This window comes from Cygnus atratus, chromosome 21 (genome assembly GCF_013377495.2).
Source record: "Cygnus atratus isolate AKBS03 ecotype Queensland, Australia chromosome 21, CAtr_DNAZoo_HiC_assembly, whole genome shotgun sequence".
NCBI classification, from domain to species: domain Eukaryota; kingdom Metazoa; phylum Chordata; class Aves; order Anseriformes; family Anatidae; genus Cygnus; species Cygnus atratus.
Window position 1 is genome coordinate 116,523 of NC_066382.1, and position 18,359 is coordinate 134,881.

General features: G+C 38.7%; 1 protein-coding gene across 1 annotated transcript; it reads left to right on the plus strand.

Moving 5' to 3' along the window:
* Positions 1–11,741: 11,741 nt before the first annotated feature.
* On the plus strand, positions 11,742–15,097 carry UTS2 (urotensin 2). The gene is made up of 4 exons (XM_035557738.1): positions 11,742–11,844; positions 13,642–13,743; positions 14,298–14,341; positions 14,981–15,097. Exons 1-4 carry the CDS (start codon positions 11,742–11,744, stop codon positions 15,095–15,097), a joined length of 366 nt encoding a protein of 121 aa, XP_035413631.1.
* Positions 15,098–18,359: the final 3,262 nt, after the last annotated feature.

The following is an 18,359-nucleotide window of genomic DNA, read 5'->3' on the forward strand; positions in this document are numbered from 1 at the left end:
CCTCAATCTGAAACTTAGTTTGTATAGTTCATTCATTCATTCACATCCTGTAATGAACTGTTTCTTTATCATTCTGACCTCTGCAAAACATTAAAACTTGGAACTTGTCTTTTTAGCATAAACTTTGCAGAGTTAAACAGAAGTACTTCTTATTCCAAAAAGCTCTGGTTTGCACCTGTTTTTGATAGGTCATGAGCATCTTGGCTCCACATGTAGATTTTCTTAAAACATACAGATTCTTTAATATCTGAATAAACTTCCCAGTTCACACAGAAATAATGCAGATCAGTCCTTCTGAGCTGTAGCTGTTGTCTGCTTTCTGTAAATATTTCTTTTCTGAACAGTCTTTTTAATTTATTGTGTGGTGAGCAAAAAGAAACTGGGAATGCCATGATGACTCTCAAGCAGCCCAGGTGGCTGAGAATGAGGTAACAGGCCAGATGTAAGCTTTTCGCATTTCCATTTGTTTTTTTTGGAAGTCAGAAAGTGTCCTTTTAGCCAGACTGTGTGGAGGCCTTGGTGATGTCAGATCAGAATTCTGAAAGCATGGAAAGAGGAGACAGATCCTCTTTAAAGATAAGTTTAAACAGGGAAGCCTGCTGCTTTTTTGTTGCTTCCAGAAGCAGTACCATTTCCTGACACAGTTACTGGCATCAGTGCTTAAAACCTTGGTTGCCAGATATCTTGAGTTGCGTGGGACAGGAAAGCAAAAACTTCATAGCAAAAGGTTTTCTGTCCCTCATCTCCCTTTATTCTACAAGTAAACAACACCTAGGCATGCTTGTGTGTTCCTGTGCCTGGTACTTCTGGGTGGGAAAGACTCTGAAACTGTAATAGCTTCTCGTAAACATATAAACATATTTTTTAAAGTATAAACATGAGTTCTTATTTTTCAGTTTTTCTATCAGATCTTTTATACTTACTCTGCTATTGCATCAAGTATCTCTTGTCCACTGTGAGCTCCCTCAGGCACCTCCTTCTGCTTCAATGTGCCTTCCTTCAGGTGCACTAATTACATATCTCCTTCCAACAGCGAAGAACAAGACCTACAGTTTAGTGAGTATAGATGTAGCATAAGATCTCCCAGGAAACGTGTGCAATGTATAGAAGAATTCCTCTACATCTGGCACGGTGTCACACTCAAAACATTTCCAAACAGAATCAATGCTGTTTGAAGAATAAAGGACACAAGTATATTGTACTCCCCAAATGAAGCTGTTCACTATTTGAAAACACTTTCCAACTTGTCTTTTCATAAATTAAAGCTAGTGCACCGTTATCTTTGACAGTCATTCTGACTAATCACCTAAAACTCTCCATAAAGAGATGGCCCACTCTGAACAGATGTAACACAGGAAAAATTATTAAACAAGTAACTCACACCACAACACTTGCGTTTTAAGCAGGTCACAAAAATTGGAGATAAGTTTCACTATTAAAATTATACAAAGTCTTATTCTATCAATAAGCATTACCTCAGTTTTTTTCTCAGCTACAAATAAGGCTTCCCTGATACAGTGCTTTCTTCAGACTCTGTCAAAGGAGGTGCTTCATCCCACAGTTGTTTTCTTGGGTGTGTGTGTGGGGAGTGTTTGTTGTTTTTTTTTTTTGTTAGTTGAGTGTCATGAACAGATATCTGAGCATCCTTCTATCCCTGGAACTAGCATGAACAAGGCTGTTGGATATTGTCATTGCCCTCACTGTAAATAAGAGCTTCTAATATAGTCTACAAAGAAAATGGAAATTCCCTCTAACCTCAGTTTGGCAAGAGCTAGTTATGATATCACCTATTATGTTTCCATTCACCTTCCAGATCCTGGATGCCTGCCAATGAAAGCAACATATTATTCCCGCAATTCTCTGAAGCAAACTGGATTTTTATTGTAGTGGAAAAAAACACCAGCTGAACATCCATTGAAATCAGTTCAGATTTCTCCTGTTTGTCTAGCCAGTTTGCATTAAGAAAATAAATCATTTTTTAAATGTGATGAACCAAGTGCAAAACCCCATACAAACACACCTACTTCAATTTAGGGATGATTTAGTATAGTTTACCTTAAACCTGTTAAATCTATTCTCAGTTTACATAATCTAAACTGAAACAAGTCATTTCAAAACAAATAAAATGTCCAATCTACCAATTTAAGTCAGTATGAAACCAAATCTTAGGTTACATTTGTACACTTTTCCCCTGCACACAAGCGTTTTCAACAGGTTTAGAACAAATGCTATTCTGGAAAAAGAGGCTGGTGGACAGAGAGGTGAAAAAGACAATTTACATTTATCTATAATACTATAGACTTGAGAAATGTTTATATCTTTAAAAAAAACATTCACAGTGTTGATATTTTGATTGTTTCCATTTAGAAAAAGTATAACCCATTTAACCTGAAAGAGAACACTACTCTAGGCTGTAAGCATGCCAAAAAAAAAGACTACTTTTACTCAGTATACAAATTTTAAAACAGCTTTGAAAGAGTAGAAAAGAATTCTAAATATATCTATGTATACAAACACATCAGCGTCTAAAACAGAATTTAAGTATCTAAAGCATAATACGTTGTTTTCAAACTAGAATGGAAAATACAGTGAACAGGTACATGAAAGGAAGAAACACTATTTACTCCAAAAGAACTGCAACATTGCAAGTCAACACCACAGTTGTCTCATCAAGCTAAAAATCTCATCAGAAAGCCAGAGATTTTATGATGATGATGATGATTTACATTGTCATTATTATAGCCAGCCATAATAAGGAATCTTTTTGACTTGTTGTGGTACACCTCAGTAAGTGCATTATCTTATAGAAGTAGAGGTGTAACCACAGAAAATGCTCGATGGTTCAACTCAGAACATGAGTTTCAGTTCTAATAAGAAAGGAAGCTGATATTCTCCTCTCTAACTGGAGAGTTAAAGGATTTAGAAACCTGAGCAGGCACTCCACTCAGGAAGCCTACAGACATGAAAGTAAACCACTCTCTTGTCATTACGTCTTCTAACTTTCTGCACTCATCAGCAGTGTAGACTATGATTGTAAATACTTCTGCTCACATGGAACAATGAGGCTGGAACATACAACATTTATGTGTTTTTCAAAAGTGATTAAATAGGCCTCAGGGAATTACTGAATATGCAAAGGACTTACTGTGCTGTGGCAGTACTAATTATCTTACCCTACATAACTGTTTCTGCACCTTCTTCCAGTGATGCCTAATGACACAGAAAGAGATCATTTAAATAAAATGTTAGTATCGTGGCAGAAACAAATAATAAATGAAGAAAGCTTTGTAGGCCTCCCACAGTATTCTGTTTCCGTAGGTGGCAGGTAGCAATGGATTAGATCCTTCTGAGCTTAACTCCTGCTTGTCTGGGGGCCCTAGACCTGGATGCAGTACTTCAAGTGGAGCCTCACAAGGGCAGAGCAGAGGGGGACAATCACCTCCCTCCTCTGCTGACCACTCCTCTGTTGATGCAGCCCAAGATGCAGTTGGCCTTCTGGGCTGCAAGTATGCACTGCTGGCTCATGTCAAGCTTTTCATCCACCAGAACCCCAAGTCCTTCTCTGCAGGACTGCTCTCAGTGAGTTCTTCACCCAGTCTGTACTCATGTCTGGGATTGCCCTGACCCAGGTATTATGCTTTGCACTTGGACTTGTTGAACCTCAGTAGATTCACGTGGGCCCACATCTCAAGGTTGTCCAGGTATAAATACGTCCTTTCCTTGTGATATAAAATCATAATCCTGCTCTTCCAAACGTGAAAACCTATGCTTCTGTACACAGGTGAACCCTTTCTATTTCCATACCTGTTCACCAGACTCTGCTCAGAAGGAACTAGGTGGTGCTGTTTGGTAAAAGCCTTACTCGCTAAAAAAACACATATGTAGCAAAGGAATAAGAGTAAGAGGCTAAATACTAACTGCCCTTCAGAATTCTCGTATACTGTAATCTCTCTTGAGAATTCTTCCAGGAAAGAAGAGAGTTCTTGCAGGATTTTGCTCCCATTACCTAATTCCATTGTAGTAACATTCCACTTGCCAAATCAGAAGACAAAGCTCTGGTAACTGCTTTCTTCACCTTTGTTAATCCATACTCTTATTTATCACCCCTATCCCCAGGAATGGACTTCCACTAAAGTCAAGACCAGTCAGAAAGTCATTCAGTCAGTCATTATGGAGAAAATCGGTTACTACTTGCAGAAGAAATTATTTAATAAATTGGAATCTCTCTCTTAAACAGTGAAGAGAAGAGTCTATGTGGCTGACTGCCAAGGAATGTGCATTTATTTACACAATAACCTTGAAAAAACTGCTTTAAACCTCAAGTTGCCTGATGAGACCTATGCCAACTTTCCCCTTGTTAAGCATACACATTTGTCCTGAGATGTGAATCACTGAGTCTGCAGAGATTCCATTTAATTAACAAACATACACACACACAAAAAGGATTAAAAGGATTATGCACTTGGAAAGCAAAGTAAAAAAATTAAAGTCAGCTTGTGTTAGCCATTCATTTACTGCCTTTTAGTAGGACAGATAAATGCCAATGATTATTAAGAGACCTCTTTAATTAGTCAGTGGCTTCTGTCCAAGCACTAAACTTCTTCAGAACTGACTGAAATTTGTCCTCTAATATCACTTGCAGGAGAGTCAAAAGCGACTATATTTTTGTAAAACTGAGTCTGATCAGTGATCCTAAGCCTCTGTAGTAAAAACAGGAAGAATGTGTGCAACAAATGAGAAAATCTGATTAAAAAAATTAAAAAAGCAGAAAAACACCTCTGACAAAATTGCTTTTGTTCCATCCTAACCCATCCTTCACTGTAAATTCCAGGCTTTATCCTCTTGCTCCTAAGAAAATGAACCAGGGCACTATATTCAAAGGCAGCAAAATCTTAATAAGTCTCTAATAAATTGTTTTGTAATAAGAAAGCAACAAGGCACATCATCATACAATTAACTAAGCATGAATGTCCCAAGTGGGGAAGTGTAGAAGACAACTCTTATGCTTCACCATCTGTTGTAATTTATTGCTTTAAATTTCTGCAGTTCTTTGAGCTAGAAAGAATGCAAAAGAACAGCCTGACCTGCCCACCTCACCACCCAAACTACGAAGAAAAGAATCATTAGGTTATTGCTGCTTTCCACAGAAGCCAGAGAGAGTTTAGGATCTCAAGATCAGAACTGCAGGGATGCAAAGATGAGAATAAGCCTATAGTACTCAGGGGTAGAGAGAAACAGAAAATGACACTAAGCTCCATAGTTCAATTTGCTGAGGATGTAATTTTCTCAGCAAGCTAGAATACAAGGGCAGGGGAGCAAGGGAGAGGTATCATAGAATATCCCAAGTCAGAAGGAACCTGCAAGGATCATTGAGGACAACTCCTGGCTCCATACAGGGCAACCTAGTTGTTAAAACTCTATGTCTGAGAGGATTGTCCAAATGCTTCTTGAACTCTGGCAGGCTCAGTACCATGACCACTTTCCTGGGGATTCTGATCCAGTGCCTCAAGCCTCACAGCGAAGAACTTCTTCCTAACATCCCGCCTCAACCTCCCCTGACACAGCTACATGCCATTCCCTTGGGTCCTATCACTGGTCACATGTATTTTTAATAGTTTATACAACGTAAATTGAACAAATAATTACCTGGTGCCTATGCAGGCACAAGGACTCTAGCAGCATGAGGTAGCGCTGTTCCAGGCAACCAGTGTCATCCTCCATTCCCTGTCCGTGGTCCTGTGCAGGAGGCTGAATAAGGACAGAGCTCTGCAAACACCTTCCTGAATCCTCCTTTTACAAGCTTTTTTTTTTTTTCTTCCCACTCTCTACACTTCCACCTATAGCAAACAGATAAACAAGGCTGCACACTGGAGATAGAGGAACAATGCCAAGAACGTACTGAGACCACAAGCAGGAAGGGAGAAGAAAAAACAAGCTAGTACACAGAATGGAACAAGATGTAAGAAAAGACTAGCAAAGGGGCTGCTACGTTAAAGCCCTGTGAAGGTCAAAATTCTGCATGAGGTCTTTTGTCTGTAATTTCAGAGAGTTAAAACAGATAATTGAGGCAGGCTTTCCAAGCCTTCTCAACAGGCCACTTCTAGAAGCACCAAGACTGAAGACATTTAAGAGAAGGAAAAAGATGTTCAAAGTAAAAAAAGAAAGTGGAGGAGATCATACTATTCTTCATGCAAGAGTCATTCAAGAGTGAAGACACTGTCCTGAACTGTCTGCTGTACTTTAATCCACATAATTGTGGTTGTGCTATTTAGTAGGCTGAACTTCCAGTGTAGATTTAACACCAGCAGCACGATGCTGACTCCTCTTGGTGAAGCTACTCAAGGAAAAAAACAAACAAAACAAAAAAATAAGAAATACATTGGATGGAGACTTCCTCCAGAATAAAAATCTCTAACCTTATTTAATCTGTCTTCACACTCAAAAAAAAAATTCTTTAGCTGAGAAAGGTATATGTAATGCAAGAAGAGAAGAAAAATATAAACTTTTTCAGAAGAGAAAACAAACAAAAAAAATCACATCACCCCACTGTTACTTTTCCTCAAATTATTTATATTAGAGACCTAAATGTTAAGTCTACACTCCACTGACTGTTGAAGTAGACTAAGTGCCGGGTTCTGCTCTTGAGGCATTCTAGGTTTGTTCAGAAGGTTTCTCAGCGCCACCTTCCGGGGAAGAAGTTTCATTATCAAGTCTCTTAAATCGACCAAAGGACAAAACCAGCATGAGCAGAGAGAGAATGTTTCTTTTCTATGAAGAATAGCCTGAAAGAACTAGGTACCTGTTACTAGTCGGGGCACGCTGGCTATCTGTTAAAGAATACAGCCATGCAAAAGTTAATTTACAAGCTTTAGTACAATTTAGTACAAGCTTTAGAGTACAATTCAGAAAAAAAATAGGTAAATGTACTCACCTATCCCAGTACTTTCCTAACTGTTCTCTCCCTTTACGCTTCCTAAAACAGAAAAGAAAGGATTGGTGCACCGTGTCTAGGATCAGAACTGTTTTGGACTACTCTGGATGACTGGTAGGTCTTTAAAGATTCAGCTGTTAATACAACACCTTACAACAAACCTTTGAAGAAAATCCAAACTGAAAACCTTCATGTGTTCCCGTTGCTGCAGTGTTGCAGAAGCAGATACGCACCTCCAAAGAAAATAAGCCCAAGCCTCCAGCTTGGTCTACACCTGGTCTGATGAAATAGGAGTGTAAGTACGGACAGTCACTGACTTGCAGCCTATGCCTTTCAGCAAGACTGCTTTGTCCTCCATTTTTTGTGATGCACTGACCAGACAGGAAGAAAGGTAAAGAGAGCTCCTTTCTGCAGAAAATGTCCTCTTTTTCCTTACTTAGACTGTCTGCTCTCATCATTTCAGTTTTAAAAATAAACTTTAACCATATAGTCAGTTCCATTACATTTTTCGTGGAACAAACCTCATTTCAAGATCTGGTCTCTGCTCTTCTGTTTGTGGCTACATTATATCCAGAATCCAATTCCCATAAGATATTGATGTGCTATATTTCAAAGTTCCAGTCATGCCAGACTTACTTTCCTTCATGTCAAACAGTCTGAAGCTTTAGCTTGCTAATTCTGTAATACCGAGAAGACAGGGGAATTAGGGACCAGTTTATCAAGCTTCACTTGGAGAAAATACCCAGACTACAGTGTGCCAGCCCAACAGGGAAAAACAAACAAACAAACACGAACAAAACAACAACAATAAAAAACACAACCCACCACACATACACAAAACCAAAAACAACAAGAAAAGAAAACAAAAGCAAGAGTTCCCCCCCCCCCCCCCCAAGAATGGTAGAAACTATACTAACAAAGGAGCAATGTTTTAGCAGCTGTGATCTGCAATCTTGTACCAGACTAAATTTTTAGGCCAATTGCCAATTCTGTAACAAAATAAAAATATCTTCAGAAATGTGTGCAGCCCTCCCATCTTCATTTATGAAGAGGTATGCATTGAGTTATGCACATAATTATGCCCGTAACAGAACAAGAAAACCTGGGTCAGAACCTAACAGATCTTAAATAACTTTAAGAGAAAATCAGAACACAGAAGTACTACTGTGCATAGCCAAGTAGACCATATAGCACTACCTGTTCTTACAGACCATACACTGCATGTGTTACATCACAGTTTGCACAGTGTGGGCAACAGCAGAATCTTCAGTGTCCAAAAGCTAGTGCCCAAGTTATGTTATTTTTTTCCATTGATCCACTGAGTCTCCCAACAGGCTATTTTCAGTACACTCAAAATAAAATGTATACATAAGACAATGCAAGTTAGTGACAGAAAAAGTTATTGCACATATGATATCACAAGGCAGCTATTTCTATATGCAAAATAGAGCTAATAATCATGTTACGAAGCTGAAGAATTAGCTACAAAGAGAAATTAGAAGTTAACTTCATAAGTATTATTGAGGACAAAGATCTGCTAAAACCATCAGTGACATCAAAGCAAACATAAACCCCGAAGTGATATGCTAGACCCTAGCAAGTAAGTGAATAATACTACAAATATTTTTTCTCTCACACCAGCTGACATGTATACATGTGCAAGTATTCTGAGGGATTCACTGAAACAACATGTTAGGTTAAAAATTCTAGCAAAAGTCAGTGATTAATTTTATATATTGTTTATATAATTATTATACATAAAACTACTTATACAATTATAATTTATATAATGATAAGCTCATCTGCAATTACACTGTCAATACATAAGCATTCGACTGCATGCCTATCTTTATGCAATCTAAATGCAAGCCATATAGTTACATCATGGATTATATCCCAGGAAAAAGTCTCTCATACATATGCTACTGACAAATTATGAATCGTCTTCTCTGAAGTTCGTTCTTTTTACCAACAACCACAATAGTTGAATAACAAAACTTGTGCTTACTTGTTATAAAGTGTTTTAAAACAGGGGAAATAATTTTTGCATCAGATTTCTTCCTTACTATTTAACTCAGAAGGTGGGTAGTTTGCAGTTATTTCTTTAAATGTTTCCCTAACATTATTAGCAATTTATTCTTCACGAGTCATCACTTTAAATCAAGAATAGTTATTTCTTCCAATAATTCAGAACAATTTTTTATGCTAGGTTAACTTGTATTTACTATTCAGAGTTTGTTCAGTAATTTATTTGGAGTCTGGCTGCCCTGTTATTTAAAACTGAAGCACTTGAAAGAAAATCTATTAGCACAAATAAGAACTTAAAAGATTTTGCACAAAATAGTAGCTTTGATAAAATTTAGAATCGTTTTTTGAAAATCAATTCTCAATTTTTCAAAATGCAATTCACATTTACTTCCCTCAAACATGTATTCCCAGTTTTGTACCTTTGTTTAGGATGAGCTGTTTCTTTGCTTTGTATAATGACGTGTGCACTGTCACCTCAGGAAAATGCCTTTGACATTTTGGTGGAAGAAAGAGTGTCTAAGTGACAATTTCAAATCTGAGTGAAGGCAATAATCTGTGGGCAAGTTGCCTTACTTCTACATGACGCACTTCATGATTGCTCTAAGAGGCTGAGTCTTCCTTGTCAGAAGACAAAGGACATCAAGTTGCTCATGAAGAGTGCTTCATTAGCTTTCCTTGGAGGATGCTCAGAGTGAATACTGATAATGCCATTGTCATTGATAGTTCACTGAAGGAGAAGCATTTGTACAGAGCATCCAGCACCAACAGTGAGATCATGCATCAAATCAGACCTAATAACTGTCCGCAGTTTTGGAACGAAGAGTTGCATGACTCAGATGAGGAGAGAGAATTCCTCTCTACCTACTTATTTATCTTGTAGGGAAGCACAGGGAAAGAGGCACATGAAATGTATTAGGTTAATTCTGTAGGGAAATTATTTTGTCACATCCACTCACTTCAGTGAAGTCCAGAGAAACAGGTTTTATAGTTCAGACACCAGCAGCATGAGTTCTCTAAGTCAATGCTGGACCTCTCTGTACACACAGGATAACAGAAGAACTTAGCTAGAAAGGAGGTCTATCTGAAGGTCCTCTGTCACCTCTTCCACCATGTCTCTGGACTCAAAGCAGAGCATTTGAACTTACATGGAGATGCTCAGGGCCTTGTCTGAGTTTTGAAGTTCTGTTCCACTTCATCCTTAGAGCTGGTCAAACCTGACTGGACACGCTCCTGTGTAACCTGCTCCGACTTAGCATACTTCAAGCGGGAGGATTAGTCTAGATGAACTGCAGAGGTGCCTTCCAACAGCAATCATTCTGTCATTCACAGAGTCTACAGCTTCTCTGGACAACCTGTTAACCATGCACATGTAAAGCATGCTTTCTTTGAATTAAATCTGCAGCAGAAATCCAGCTATTCTAATACAACAGATATTGCTAATTTTAAAATAGTTCTAGGAGCCACAGAATTCATGATATAAAATCTTAATCTTCAACAGGAAATGTTAACAAAGAAAGAAGGAAGCATGTAACTTGTGCAACTTACAGTTATCACAATTAAAAATATGGAAACAATAGTGACATTAGTTAGATTTCATTGTAATTTGAAAAGGATTTGAAAGCACAAATGTTTGATTAGAGAGGCAGGAAAGAAAATTATGGAACCTCTATTACTAATCTGAACAGATCAGTTTTTCTCAGCTTAAGAAAATTCATATAAAATCCTTAATTTTTATTTTTAGTTTCTAGACTATTAGATATGATGCTCTGTAGAGAATGAAGATAAGACGAGTGAGTTCTTCGATATAAAAAATTGTAAGTAGAGAAGACAAAATATATCAGATAGATAGAAACAAGCTAAAGTTGTAAGATTAATATACTAAGCATAGCAGCCACTTCATAGCATTAGATAAAAGCAAAAGGCAAACAGGAAAAAAAAAGCTAGTACACAGAATAAAGTAGTTACTTAGAAGTGAAGAAAACAGAAGATAAAGTGAAATGGAAAAGGGACACCCAGTCTAGCGAGGCACTTGCATTCAATACCAGCCAAAGTAGTCTACATGCATTCAAGCAAGTCTCCATGTGGAAGCTCTACTTTCTCTGTCAAGATGATTCTCTAGGGCAACGTTGGATAAGGTCTTCTCAAACAAGTAGATGTGAAATGCTACAAGGAAAATCAAAAAAAAAGCATCAACCAACCAAACAACCCACCACACTAACATTTTCATGTAAATTAACTAGATACTTTAGCTTTCCTTTTTTGCTTGTTCTGGCACAAGAATGCCAAACGTAACACATCCATCCATTTCACAAAAGAAAAAAAAAGCATATTTCATATCAGATGCTTTGCGTCAAGCTTGCTAGGGCTCATAAATCAGCTGTCTTATTGCCCTGGTCATTTCAACCAACGTCTGACCCTTTTGTTAACTCATGATTTATAACTGGAAGTTACTTTTCTTTATGCCAGATTTATAAACTTTACTGTGCTTGGTTTGATATAATATCCATTTTGTACACCAAGCTGTAAGACAGTAAATTTATTGTCCGTGAACTGTTACCTTGAAAAATTACATCAATGCAAAGTGGTTTCCATTTAGAATCAATGGGCAATAAATTCATTGGATTTTTTTTTTGGGGGGGGGGGTGGGGGTGGAGGAGGCATGATGATATTTATGAGGTCATGAGCAGCTATATAACGAGTGAAACTGGGAGCAGAGGCAACAGTGAGACAGGAGTTCAGAGTTCCAGGGGTTGACAGACAAAATATATTCAACACAGCAACAATGCACAAGCTGGTATTCTGCTGTCTCATCATCATCAGCTTCTCCTGTCCTCTCTTTTCTCTCCCCACCATCAACACCAGTGAGATGTCTCATCAACTCTCAGGTAAGAGTCTTTTGGTTTTAGTGGTCATAAAACAGTGGATGGAGCATTAAAACCAGAAGAGAAGCATGTATGCTTTCAGAGGGGACCTTTATCTGTGCTGATCAGCTGGAGAAAAAGCAGGAATGACTTCAGAACACTGGCAGCACAAGTAATATCATTGGTGGGTGCTAGTCTTGTAAAATGGGGAGGTTGGGTGCCCTATATGCTTTTTTCCTGCTGCTTTGAGATTCAAGGGATGATGTATTTGCTGAATGTGAGTTGACAGATACAGCATCTATCTCTGAAGCAGCTTAAGTAGGCATTAGGTAATTTAAAGAAACTTGTCTCTCCACTTGCCACGCTTTAAAATGAGCTGTGCTTAACTGAAGTTTTGCTTAACTGAAGTTATATTTTAAAAGGGGGTAGCCTACTACAAAGATAATACAGTCCTATATAGATCAAGAACAGGCAAGCCTGCTTTACACTACAAAAATAGCAATGTATTTACTTGCACTAATGCAGACTCCATCCAGCCCAGTGAAAGAATTAAACTTTGCTGTTCTCAAATTTTGAAGTCATACTGTAGGTCAAGACTAAGATGTATCATTAAATTGCACACAGAGTCTGGAGGGTTACTGTCATCAGACCCAACCAGTGCTGGACGACTTTGTGAAATGAGCTCTATAAGAACAGGCAAATCAAAAACTAAATTCTTTCACAAAGCCAACTATGAAAAAGCAGCCATTATAGAACTGCTTTGCAGGTGAAACAGCTGTTGTGTTGGTTTATTGTAGAATGGTTTGGGCTGGAAGGGACCTTAAAGATACCTTTATAGGTTTGCTTTGTAAATCTTGGACTCATTGGGCTTATTCAATCTTACTTGCAAATACAAAGAATTACTAGGCTTGGTAAGACAGAAGTAGAACTCTATATTGAAGAGAGTTCTTTTTTTTGTTTTTAAATCTCAAAGCAAAGTTACTTGCTAACACTGCTCTGAATTAAAAAACAATGTGGGGATAGAGATATGAATTGGCTCAACATAGAACAGGGAATTTATAGTATTCATATTCAGTCTTAAACTGAAATCCCCACTGTGCTTCGCAGCTGTCTTTTTGTACATTTGACAAGCTAACAACTTGGATGTCTAAGGTCTGCAAATATCTTCATAACAAGCTTCTGAACTGTTGGGGGGGTTATTTGCAACAGTTAGTTTTCTTGTATATTTCCTACTGAGGAGCTATATGGTGTCACCCATCTTTGTGGGTAAAAGCAACTAAAACTCCATAGTACAATCCAAAGTGTAACTAAAAATATATATATTAATATTCAGAGTTTTGCAATACCTCCCGCTCATTGTCCACTATTTTGAATGTCTGCTATTCATTAGCAGAGATTAAATTTACTGTCCAGATTACAAAAACCGTATGTTACCTTAAGTATATCACCACTAAAAAAAAGACAAAGATAAACCATACAAATCTGGGGTGCCTACAGCTGGTACCAGAAGGATTACTTTGTGATTTCTCCAAGCAATGTGAGAGGCTGCTGTTAGTTTAAATAAAAAAAAATCTTAAAGAAAGGTCTACCAGAGAAATGTCAATCTGAGATTAACATCAGGTGTCTTTTATCAAAGCTCTGAAAGGAAGAAACCATTCCCTATTGCATTCATTAAATGAGGATGGATAATTCAAAATTTCAAGATAATTTGTTGGTGGAGCCAACATACCTGGTTCAGAAATCTTCTGACACTGAATGAAACAGGGATTCAAAGCAAAATACTCTTACCATATGCCTGTCTCTGTCATTTTCTACTTGCAGCTGATGAAGATTCAAGATTAAACCTGGAGCGGCTGGGCAGCACTTCTCTGCTTCAGTTTCTGCAGGATCTCTTGAGTACACTGACTGAAGACAATAAAGCAGGTGAAGCTTTACCACTGCAATTTATGGCAGAGTGCCAATAGTTTGCGTATGCCAGTAGTGCCAATAGGATGCAAGCATTCACATATATTGCACCCTAGCTCCCAGGCAATTAATGAAGTACTTCATTATGCATAAGCAACAGTCAGCTGTCATTTAGTTAACTGAGACATTGGGGAAACCTGCTGAGCAGCCATGTTTGCAGCTTAGTAGTAGCTGGAAAATCTTTCAAATTAGTTTAGCAAAACCACCATATAGTAAAATCAGAGCAACACTTGCAGAAAGTGCAGAATTAATACTCATAGAATATTTGGGGGTCCACAGATACAAGAAATGCCTGCTGAAAAATGTATTGCAGCTTGCACCTCAGATCCGGCAGGAATGATGGGCCACAGCAAGAACTGGTAGTGCTGCAACAAAAGGGTTTCCTTTCTGGTACTCTGAACATTCCAGTTCAAGCCTTCTGTCAGTTGTAGCATTATGGCACACATGAATGAATTGTGTATGTTCATTATTTCTAAATGACAAAACATTTCATTTTGTCTCCCCTCTACCAGATCTTAGCTCCAACAGCTATAACCCAAGGGAAAATATAAAAGAGGTAAGTAAATGACCATCTTCCACTAAAACAAGAAACTAAGACCCCATATTTTAAACTACACAGAGTTGTTATGAAGACATCATTTAAGATCCACAGACTTAATAAACAGCGCAGACTAAAGTATGCCACAAAATTCTTGAAGCTAGAATCACTTGGCAGTTAGGTTTGCAGTGGAGAAAAAGAAAAGAACAATAAAAACAAATTACATGATAATAACAAAAAAAGTAATCTAGAGCATTTCATTCTAAAAAGAAAAAAAAAAAATCTTACAAAACCAAAACACTCCCCCCCCCCCCAAACCAGCTTTGTCAATAAAGGCCAAAAAGCCGCTTTCCAGCTTTGGCAGGCCTACTTAATACACCAACCAGTATAAGGCTGCATGTCACTGTTCACCCACTACAACATAGGCTACACAGTACATTCAGATTTGTTATAAGCCATTAGGTAATTTGAGAACATCATTACTGTTTGCTTGCCTGCTGGCAAATATAGGCAGAAGACACGGAGGTGTACACTGGGCAGCCCCTCCTTTCCCCCAGTCAGAACACAGTGTGAGGTGATCAGATGGGGGCAGTGAAGAGTGTGCTTTCTCTCTGTTTACCACCCATTGGTAACCTGTCTAATGCTGTTTGATTTCAGATTTTCTATGGAAATCACCCACGAATTGCTTTGCTGGGCCGCCTGTTGACGAAGGACAGGAAACAGTACAAGAAACGTGGGAACCTTTCTGAATGCTTCTGGAAATACTGTGTGTAAAGAGGAAAACAAACTCTCTGAGTTTGGCTACATAATTTATACACGTCTGAAAACATGTATATAGATTTGCTTGATTTAAAATGAGAATGAAGGAAATTGAAGACAGCTTCTAACTTTAAACTCTACGCTACTTGAAAATTAATAAATTCTTGATGTTTTGCAAATATTCTGCGAGCAGCATAGTATTTTCTTGGAGTTCAGCACAATGGGATGAAAATAATGGTACAAAGTGACAAATATGCAACACAAGAACTTAGGCAGGGGGAGCATGACTGTCCATGCTGGCAAACTAACCAGAAGGGTGATGCCTCAACAAGTGGCCTCAACCACGTCTAAAGCCAAAGGCATGAGGACTTTTTCCTTTGCCACCTCATCATTTGATATAATTTGATGTGTCCAGAAGGAAGGGCTCTGTTGCATTTCATGATAATACTTGCCCACTGAAGAATGGCAGCTTAATAGCACCCAGTCCCCTCCTGACATCCCCAAGGCACCATAAAAACAGTAAGCGCGTATCAGGATCAAGCATCTGCTTCTACTGTCTCTGGCGAGACCACTCATAAATGAAGGCCAATCTAGTCTATTTGCCACACCTTGACTAGTCCCGGCTGCCTAGGACAACAGAATTACCAGTGTATAGCACAAGCTTTAAGAATTGCAGCTGATCATCACGAAGTATAGCATGGATGGTCAACATTACAGTTGACAATGTCAAGGCTTTCAACCCAGATTGTGGATAGTCAGTGGAGAAGGGCAGGGATGAGATAGATGACTTAACAGCAGACTTCCAGTACTTAAAGCAAGGAATACTACAGAAGTGCATAGAAAAGAAAAAAAAAAATGGAGGGGTGTCTCTTTTGAACTGAATGATTCTATGACTCTGTAACTTGCACTCATGTGGCTGTACACAGAGATGCACGAAGGTCATATATGGACACAGCTCACAGGTATTATTAGGACAAGCCACCTCCTGCTTGAGTACTCAAGGGCAATGAAATTTATTCCCCTGAGCCACCACACAATAATGTTACTGTACCTCGGCATCTAAAGCATATGAGAAGGAAGAGATGCTCTTCAAATTGCTTGGGCCCAAGCGCTTTTAAAAGCATCTGCAAAAGGGCTCTAGTCCGGCTTTCATCTTAGCGGAGACTGAAGGGAGACCTCAATGCAGCCTATGGCTTCCTCACAAGAGTGAGCAGAAGGGAGGCTCAGGAGGGGAGATCTGCCCCCTCACAAAGGTGGATCTCTTGTCTCTGGTGATGACTGACAGACCTGAGGAAACAGCGTGAAGCTGTGTCAGGGGAAGTTCAGGATGAATATTAGGAAAAGGTTCTTCACTGAGACAGTGGTCAGGTACTGAACAGGCTCCCCAGGGAAGCAGTCACAGCACCAAGCCTGCTGGAGTGCAAGAATTGTTTGGACAATGCTCTCAGACATGTGATTTGATTTTTGGGTGGTCCCGTGTGGAGCCAGGAGTTGAATTCGATGATCTCTGTGAGTACCTTCCAACTCAGGATATTCTGCGATTCCTTTGTATTCCTTGATCCCTGTATCAAGTACTAGCATACTTGATCTCAGTCCCAGGTACTTCCTGATAGCATCTAAAATGAATAAACCTAAAGAGTCAGGAGTTGTCTCTGGGCAACATCAGCCTTTACGATATGCACTAACATTCTGAGCTGTGAAGTCCTACTTTGTTCAGCATCTACTTTTCATAAACTTCACACAGCTTCACAGAAAGCTCAAATGAATCAATGTTCACGGAAAGCTTGAATTAAACTTTGCCTAAGTAATACATATGCTACATTGATCTCAGTAATATAAATCATAAACCTCTAACCATGCGGCTGAAACAAGGCCTATGGGCTTGATACTTCCAGTAATTAAAAGTCCTTGCCTCTGGTAGCAAGATGTTCAGACTGCATCTTTGGACATGACTGACAGTTCTTACAAAGAAGATTGCTTGAGATACTGTTGCACTCCTTTCTGAAGCATATGTTGGTGGCAGATACCAGAAATGGTTATCCAGTGCCCTAGAGCAGGAAGCCTGCACAGTTCTCAACTGAGAATTAGCAAACTTAGCTTCTCCCCCATGCTACTATAACCTACAGCTCTTGCCAGCTGTTAGCTCAGATTTTTCTCTCTTCTGCAGACTAGAGACAAGAGGGCTGAAGCCATCACAGATAACTAAACAGACTATACAGAAAAACTTACCTGTATTGAACTAGCTAACTTGAGGCATGCTGATCATCTTTCTACTTTGCAGGACAGAGCTCTCCGAGCAGGCAGAAAGGTGCAGCTGTAGCTGGGGAAAGTAATCAGTAAGAGGCCTGCCTGTAATGGTTTCAGACTGTGAGCAGGAGCTTCAAACAGGAGACATGCATACAGAAACCTATTTGAACTGGACAGGAGTAATAACTATACTCTGGAAATTAACACAAGTGTGGAACAAATCTACTACGAACTAAGATGTGGTTCTATTACTTTTTAGATTAGGATAAGAAAGAATTACAGGTTCAATACATACCTCTCATCATCTGCCAAAAATAGAAAAGTATATCACTCAGCTCACCTATGACATTCACACACAGGTGAAAGCTACAGGGTTTATTTTTGTTGTTTTGTTTTTTTAACTGCAAGCAAGAACTTCAGCTGACAGGAGGAAGACTGCTAGTTGGACTGACATTACCCAGATCTGAGTAAAAAACATAGCATCACCTTAAGCTGTTTAAATTTTGGACTAAAAATATCTAGGTAATTTGGTTCACATTTGTAAATACACTTAGGATGACCAAATCACCCTTTAAAAATAAGTCATCTGGAAAATATCCACTGTTACCTTAGAGATGCCTGTTTCTCCAAAGAATGGGACCACATACCCTGCCAGAATCACCTTCAGTTACATAAGTATTTAAGATTACATTTTTTTTCTTCCTAATTTTAATAAATTGCTAGATCTTTTGTTTCGTAACTTGTGCTCCCTGCAGTCTTTGCCTTTCTCCTCCAGGCTTCTTTAAGCACTATCAACCACACTTGTCTTTGAAGAACCTTAAAGCAGAAAAAAAAAAAAAAAAATCAGCAAATTGTTTCTCTGCAATTAAGAACTTTATTGCTCTACGAGACATGCCTGTGAATTAAACCTATGAATTGTTTCTTTGTACTTTCTCTAAAACACAATTTTTAGCATGGTGAGGCTGAAGTGCTCTCAGGGTGTTTATTATTTACCCCTTTCCTAACAAAACCAGCACAGACAGAAGCTTTA

Bases quoted from the DNA above. Each gene is read 5' to 3' on its own strand.
- UTS2 (XM_035557738.1), top strand. From the start codon at position 11,742: ATGCACAAGCTGGTATTCTGCTGTCTCATCATCATCAGCTTCTCCTGT. The intron at 11,845-13,641 runs GTAAGAGTCTTT...TTCTACTTGCAG, and splicing joins GATGTCTCATCAACTCTCAG to CTGATGAAGATTCAAGATTA. The intron at 14,342-14,980 runs GTAAGTAAATGA...GTTTGATTTCAG, and splicing joins CAAGGGAAAATATAAAAGAG to ATTTTCTATGGAAATCACCC.